This window comes from Dipodomys ordii, unplaced genomic scaffold (assembly GCF_000151885.1).
Source record: "Dipodomys ordii isolate 6190 unplaced genomic scaffold, Dord_2.0 Scaffold8, whole genome shotgun sequence".
Classification (NCBI taxonomy): domain Eukaryota; kingdom Metazoa; phylum Chordata; class Mammalia; order Rodentia; family Heteromyidae; genus Dipodomys; species Dipodomys ordii.
In genome coordinates, this window is record NW_012267224.1 from 10,869,802 (window position 1) to 10,878,175 (window position 8,374).

At 37.2% G+C, this 8,374-nt stretch overlaps 1 protein-coding gene across 1 annotated transcript in view; it reads left to right on the top strand.

Annotated features, from left to right (window-relative positions):
• The window catches only part of Tbc1d19 (TBC1 domain family, member 19), a 94,807-nt gene that overhangs the window by 39,979 nt on the left and 46,454 nt on the right, over positions 1-8,374 (top strand). Inside the window, exons 8-9 of the mRNA XM_013009195.1 lie at positions 136-246; positions 2,913-2,985. Coding sequence (XP_012864649.1) covers positions 136-246; positions 2,913-2,985 — 184 coding nt within the window. The remainder of the gene's footprint in view (positions 1-135; positions 247-2,912; positions 2,986-8,374) is intronic.

Here is an 8,374-nt window from a genome sequence, read left to right on the forward strand (position 1 = left end):
GTAGTATATAATTGAAATACATGCATGACTCCAAATAGCTTTTAATCTTGTGGTGCTTTACCAAGAATATCACTATTTGACAAATATAAACATACTACAAAGAAACTAACCAATTCTGTTGGGTTTGTTTTAAAGGTTTTAATTAATCTTCGCAACCCAAATTATGAAAATGGTGATTCTCTTGGTTTCAGGACTCATTTGGGTTTAATCCAAGTTCCTCTGAAAGTAAAAGACATTCCAGAGTTGGTAAGTATAGACATTTAAAGATAAATTAGCATATTTTAGAAGATAGCCATTGGAAAAATGTTTTATATAACATGTATCTAAAATAATATAGTATACTCATTAAACAAATTAATAAAGTAACATTTCTTCTTATTGCAAATACATATATTTATATATTGTTGTTGTGGGGCTTGAACTCTGGGCCTGGGCACTATCCCTCAGCTCTTCAGCTCAAGGCTAGCATTCTACCACTTGAGCCATAGCTCCACTTGCGGTTTTCTGGTGGTTTATTGGAGATAAGAGTCTCACGGACATTCCTGCCCAGGCTGGCTTTGAACTGTGATTCTTAGATCTCGGCCTCCTGAGTAGCTAGGATTACAGGCATGAGCCACAGGCACCTGGCTTTGCAAATATATTTATAGAGAAAGTGAGTTACTTACTAAAATTGAGCATACATTGATGTGTAAATACTTACTCCTTATTTTAATCAACAGCAAAGATTTATAGATTTATAGGGCAGCTTTTTGGGATTCAGGTGTTTGGTATATGGCTATAAAAATGATTGAAAGAAATTCTGAGTTTTATAAAATGTACAGGTAGCCTAGCATATTTTATGTAAGTTAGACAGCCTTTATGAAACCCTTATCATGGTCAGGCACTGAAGGAGCAACTGGAGACTGTCTTTGCTCTGGAGATTGTTACGTTTTAGTGAGGGAATTCCTTTTGAAATAAAATATAGGAACATTCTTGGTGATGGATTTAGGATATTATCATTTCTCCTTCTTTTGTTAATTACCCCCAAAACAATAAGGAACACAAAATGCTATCTGGTCAAAGTAGGAAACAAGTAACTTTAATGTACTAAGGCTCATGATAAATGAATTACACTGGGGGGAAAAGGTCAAACCTAAGTGCCTCTGGAAGATGAGAAGTATGGAAGAAAGGTGTACCAGTAATCAATTAAATCTTCTGGTTTAGAGGCTACTTTTTTTATGCTCTGTTTTATTACATTCTAGCTGAAAGCATTTGGCAGGAGGTATACTTAGGTCTTTGAGAAGCATAGTGTTTCAGGTAGATCATCACTGAGAATCCTTCCAGCCATTCAGATGATCCGTCCAGCTCCCACAACACACACACACACACACGCACACGCATGCACATGTGCATATACATTCACGCACACACAGAGGGCAGTAACAGCAAGCACAGGGAAGTCAAGTATTTGACTCTATTTATTGTTGTACTCATGGGTGTACCTTCCAGGTCCCTTACAAGGCAGCTATGGCATGGTGGTCAAACCCAGGGCTCCATGTATGTGGTTAAGTGCTCTAACCTGGTCATGCGCAAAAAAGCTGAGTGAGAGTGCAATGCCTTGAGTTCAAGCCCTAGTACCAGCACAAAAAGAAGAAAAAGAAAAAAGGAGATTTCTTAAAACTTACATTATGAACTTTGAGGTGACCTTGTAACCAAGTCAGTAGTGTGGAGTTAGCAGGCTAGCACTGTGGCTCACTAGTGTGGTTCAGTATGTAAGAGCCCCTCTGCCATGTCAGGCACTGTGTTAAATCCAGTAGAGCCCTCTACCACTTGAGCCACAGCGCCACTTCCAGTTTTCTAGTGGTTTATTGGAGATAAGCGTCTCACAGAGTTTCTTGCCTGGGCTGGCTTTGAATCACGATCCTCAGATCTCAGCTTCCTGAGTAGCTAGTATTATAGGCATGAGCCACCGGTGCCCGGCTTCTATGTGTCTTTATCCCCAGTAAATTACCAAAAAGCCAAAAGCAGAGCCATGGCTCAAGTGATAGAGCACTAGCCTTGAGAAAAAGCTCAGGGAATAGTGTTCAGGCACTGAGTTCAAGCCCCAGCACTGACAAAAAGGAAAAAAAAATCTATATATCTACATCTATCTATCTATCTATCTATCTATCTATCTATCTATCTATCTATCTATCTATCTATCTATCTATCTATCTGTTAGACAGTAAAAATTAGGGGAAAGGAAATTTTACTAAAGGAGAAATATATCCAAGTTGCTTTTCATATATATGTGTGTATATAGATACACATATATATTCCTAAGTGTTTGTATCTTTTTTTTTTTTTTGCCTGAGACTGGAATTCAAACTCTTTATCTGATACCCATTGGCTGATACTGTACCCTGTTTGCATCTTTTCTATTCATGTGTATTTTACATGAAACCATTAAATGTTGTACAGTAACACCTGTGGTGAACAGAATTATAGTTATTTTGCTTCTTAATTTTTTTTTTTTTTTGTCGGTCGTGGGGCTTGAACTCTGGGCCTGGGCGCTGTCCCTCAGCTCTTCAACTCAAGGCAAGCGCTCTACCACTTGAGCTACAGCGCCACTTCTGGTTTTCTGGTGGTTTATTGGAGATAGGAGGTCTCTCCTGCCCGGGCTGGCTTTGAACCGCGATCCTCAGATCTCAGCCTCCTGAGTAGCTAGGATTACAGGCATGAGCCACCAGTGCCTGGCTTTGCTTCTTAATTTTTAACTGATGTATTTATTCAACTGTCCAGTATTGTCCTTTATTTTTTTAGATATTTGAATGAAACAAAGATGCAGTTTACAGTGTGATTTTGTTAAAACTGATTTTCTAAGTGAAAGTAATAATTGTTTACTATGAAGCAAAGCCTGTGGTGTGTATTAATTCTTCATATATTATTTTCAGAAAGAATGTTTTGTAGAACTTGGCTTAACTACAGGACAGCTGGGCATCGATGATTCTACACAAGTGCCTCCTGGTTAGTATTTCTCCTGCATGACATATAATTAATGTAAGTGATAACTGACAGTGAGTTTAAGGGTATATTCTTGTTACTAATCTCATGGATATTTTGTACCTGAATTTAGGTTGCTTTTGTCTCTTATTAGCTACTATTAATTATAGAACAGGATCCTGAACATTGCAATCATTAGATTTCTGAAAATTTTTGAAGGTATTTAAAATGATGTTTAAGTTATTAGACATGCAAGTAAGTTTGTCTTTTTGGAAGAATCTTCATTAGTGGTTTTCATATTTCCCTTTCTTGGCATTTTTATGTTACTAAGTTAAGTGAAAGCTGGTATATTGGACTCAGGCTTTTAAAATAGCATCTGTAATCATGTATTCAAGTTCACTAATTTCTCTTTGATACCTAAATAACATTGCACTTTTCAGAAAAGATCAGCAAGGCTTTAGTAATGCTAAGATGGAAGTAAAATTGACTAAAAATGTAAGAGGCCTGTATTGTACTGGAAAAAAGTCCTAGACAAGTAACACGTTTGGATTTGCTTCCTCCTTAGTAAGATAAAGAAGTTGACTACTTATTATTACTATTATGATAGTAACATTATATAATAGTTGCTGTTATTGCTAAATAATAATAAATAATGAGTGGTCATCAAATACATCCTGTGTGTGTTACATGTATGTCATCTCATTTAACCTGGTAGTACTCTTAATGATATATAGTATTACCATTTATTAAAACTAGATTGGCAAAGAAAAAGCTGAAATCCTATTTGAAAAATAGCTAAAAACCAATAAGGCAAAAAAAAATTTAAAAATTTTAAAAAACCAATAAGGCCTGGAGGCATACTTAAGTAGTAGTATACTAACCTCACAAAGAAGAGGCTCTGAGGTCAAACCTCAGTATTGCCCAAAACCTCAATCCTTTATTAATGTACAGTGCATATAGGGAGGTACATATCGTAAGAACTCACAGCTCATGAATTTTTCAAATTGAACATGCCTCCTAAAATATTAACTCAAAGCACAAATAGCTCTCCTTTTTACCAATCTATATCCCCCATTTCCAAGATAATCCACTATTCTTATTTCTGGCAGCATAAATTAGTTTACTGTTCTTGAATTTCATATGAATGGAAGTATGTACTGTCTCTATTTGATGACTGACTGGGTTTGTTTGCCATTTTGTTTTTGAGATTCAGCTATAGTGGAATAAATATTTAATCACTTTCTTGCGTGTGGGTTCATCCCACACATTTATGTCCTCATGTACTGTTGGGGAGAATTGGGAAAGTATCAAACTTGAGGACACTACAGATAAGTCCACTATAAGCATCCTAGCATGTGTCTTCTGTTGTGCATAGGCCGGGAACACAGTGCTCTGTCTAGAGTGCATGTGTTCAGGTTAGTAGACGGCTGCGGGAGGGGAATGCCAATGTCCACCTAGACTCTCTGCGATGCATGAGAGTCACAGATGTAGTGCCTCCTCACTAATGCTGGGTATGCCCTATATTCTTTTTTATTTGGGTGGTGGATAGTAGCATTGCATTTAATGTTCTTACATGATGCAAGCTAGGCATTGTACTGCCTCTTTAGAGTTGAAGAAGTAGGGTGTTAAGTAACTTGCTTAAGTTCAAAATATTAGTAAATGGTAGGTCCAGGATTCAAAACTAAGCAGTGTATCACTAAAGTATGCCACAGTGTGCTGCCTCCCACTGCCACTAGTTAGCCTTTCTTTGTTTCGTAAGAAGAAATCAAGCTGGGCACTGGTGGTCATGCCTGTAATTCCAGCTCATCAGGAGGCTGAGATCTGCCAGTCCAAGCAGGAAAGTCTGTGATATATTCTTATCTCCAGTTAACCATCAAAAAGCCAGAAGTAGAGCTGTGGCTCAACGGGTGAAGCACCAGACTTGAGTGAAAAAGCTAAGGGACAGTGCCTGAACCCTGAGTTCAAGCCCCAATGCCTGTATTTTAAAAAAAAATTATCTGATAGAAAAAGGTATCATGCTTTCTTCATAACCAATGACAGCAGAGTATAAAAAAGAAAGAAAAATAGTAATAAAATGTTGTATCATACTTTTCATTTTTGAAATGATTTTTAAGAATTATTTAACATTATTTTAAAGCTCATAGTAGCTCTACTTTTGGAAAGTTTTTCCTTCTTTGATTTGCTCATATTATACTAGATATATGTTGAGACATTGCTAAGGGCCAGTGAAGAGCTAGATAGGAGTGATCCCCTCTGCTCTTAGAGAAGATTCTGTGGTCATGGCAGTGAAGATTCAGTGTGCTGCTTGCTGTTAATGAGTGAAAAGGCAGTGAGAGCAGAGGAAAGAGCATCCGAGCCGGCCTGGAGATGATTGGTAATCTCTTCATTGATGCATTCCTTTTACTCTCTCTTCCTCTCAAACCTGGACTACTAAAAATTGAGTTTAAATTAGTGTTCATTCAAAGATGAACAGTATTTGGATTTCTGCTAGACTTGAGAATTGCTAGGCAACAGTATTACTTCAGAAGAAGAATGGAATCCATCATAATTACATTTATCTAGCAGTCACCATGTTTTAATCTATGTGTATGACTTTGCTTAAATTGGAAAGGTAATGTTAAATGTCTGAAAGTGTGAATACTTACGTTGACTAGAGGCAAGTTTTATATCGAAGATTGTAACCTACAGGACCATGTTCTTTTTGTTCATCGTTAAAACCTATTACTGTAACAGTAATAGTAGCCAGTTCCCACTGTTCACCTATTAAATTCAAAGAGCATTTCTCACAGTAGCGTATCAGCTTTCAAGAAAAGTCTGTCCTATTATATCATATTTAATAAAGTTTTAGAAATTAGACTTACCCATTATTTCTACAAATTCACAAGTTTTCATGTATTATAAACACCCTCCCACACATACACACTACAGAGACCACTTATAAGTGTTAATAGGGTTACATTTGTGTGATTATTGCTGATTGTATGTAATAATGAATCCTATTAGTTGAGAGTTTTGCTAACTAGACATTTTTTAAATATATCACTTGTTATTTCTAAAAGGAGAAAGCTGTTTTCATGCAGCATTTGCTGAAGTATGTTCTGGGAAGCACCTGTCTCATGTTTTCTGCAAAAGAGATCTTGTCAAATCAGATTTGGGAAGGGCTGGCCCATACCACTTCAAATACACAGTGTGTGGCACTATCTTGTTCTAATTTTAAAATAAGTTTTATTGACATGTAATGTACATGCTTATCAGTACACCAGTTAGGAGAATACACATCAGTGAATATACTCTGTGTCTCTGTTTCTTTGTTTAATGTTTGTAAAACTCATATCTGTTGTGTAGAATTATACACTTCTAACTTTTATTGTTGTGTTATATATAGTCCACTCTGTATGCGGACTATTTGTGTTGTTACCATTGTTTGATTTTTATCAATAGTGTTCTATGAATATTCTTTCACATGTCACTTGGTACATCTGTGTACACATTAGGGCATATGCTTGAGAGTGCATTACTAATTATCATATTGTATACATATGTTCAGTGTTAGTAGATAGTGCCAGTTTTCCAAAGTTACTACATCAGTTTACGCTTCAACCAGTTTTGTATGAGAAGCTCATCTGCTCACTATTTTGTGTATCAGTCTTTTTTATTTTCTCCATTGTGGTGAATGTGTATTTCATAATGGTTCTAGTTGTATTTTTCTGATAACCAATGTAGTCAAGTAGTCTTTTGTTGTTGTTGTTGTTGTTGTTTTGGGTCCAGTCGTGGGGCCTGAACTCTGGGCCTGGGCGCCGTCCCTCAGCTCTTCAGCTCAAGGCTAGCCCTCTACCACTTGAGCCACAGCGCCACTTCTGGCTTTTTTCTTCTTGCTTATGTGGTGCTGAGGAATCAAACCCAGGGCCTCGAGCATGCAAGGCAAGCGCTCTACCACCGAGCCACCTTCCCAGCCCCATCAAGTAGTCTTTTATATGCTTATTGTTTCTTTCATCACCATTTTTGTAAAGAGTGAATTCAAGTCTTTGGCCTATTTGTATCTGACAATTATCTGTCTTTTTCTATGAGGATTCCTTTATGTACTCTGAGTCCTTTGCCAGATATACATATTGCAAGTTTGTGCTTCCAATCTATGATTTACCTCTTCCCCTTTTCCCCCTCCCTCCCTCAGACTGGTCTTGGGCTCCTCATTCTCCTTGTTAATTGTCTTCCTCATTAATTACTAGCATGTGACATCAAGGCCTGTACCTCTTCCCCCTTAATGATGTTTTTTTTTAAGATTTTTTTTTACTTTAATATGTTTTTATTGTATACAGAGGGGTTACAGTTACATGAGCAAGGTAATGAGTACATTTCCTATCAAGCATTGTTGCCCTCCTTTATTTTTCCCCTACCTTCCCACCTCCACAACTACACTCTCCTTCCCCCTCCACCTAAATTGTAAAGTTTGTTTTTCTTTTTTAAAAAATATGTTTTTTATTGTAAAAATACTGTGCAGAGGGGTTACAGTTACATGAGCAAGATAAAGAGTACATTTCCTACAATGGGTCAACCTGTACCATGTGATTTTTTTTTGTTTCTTTGTATGCTCCTCCCCCACAGTATAACTCCTGTTTTCACTGTATTTGATGTTGGTGCCCTGCATCTTATATATACACTTCTTTAATGATGGTTTTTGAAGAACATGTTATTTTGATAAAGTTTAGTTTCTGAGTCTTTTTTTCATTATGATTAATGCTTAAAGTAATCCTTCCATAAAAGTCTTAATTGGCATTTTTATGGTAGGATTTTACCTATTTAAGATATACTGTTATTACAAGTACATAGTGGCAGATTAGAGTGGAAGTAAGACATTATAAGTGAAATTGTCAGCAGGCTTTTTTGAAAGTCAAAGATGAAATGTACAAAAATATTTTTATGTTACAAGAAGAAACTCTTTTTTTGTTGTTGTTGTTGTCATCAGTCGTGGGCCTGAACTCAGGGCCTGGGCGCTGTCCCTCAGCTTTTCAGCTCCAGGCTAGCATTCTGCCACCTGAGCCACAACACCACTTCCAGCTTTTTCTGCTTATGTGGTGCTGAAGAATCAAACCCAGGGCCTTATGCAGGCAAGGCAAGCACTCTACCACTGAGCCACCTTCCCAGCCCACTCTTTTTATTTCTTAAATAATTTTTATTGAGATTAAGTGATTACATAAACTTTACAAATTTCACAGTATTGTGGGATAGTGATAATTTAGTTAAAGTCACAAACACATTTAACAGTCTTCACAAGGCAAATTGTCATAGTCTATAAAGTTTGTGAATTCTTTTTTTTTGGGGGGGGGGTCTGGTTGTGGGGCCTGAACTCTGGGCCTGGGTGCTGTCCCTCAGCTCTTCAGCTCAAGGCTAGCACTCTACCACTTGAGCCACAGTG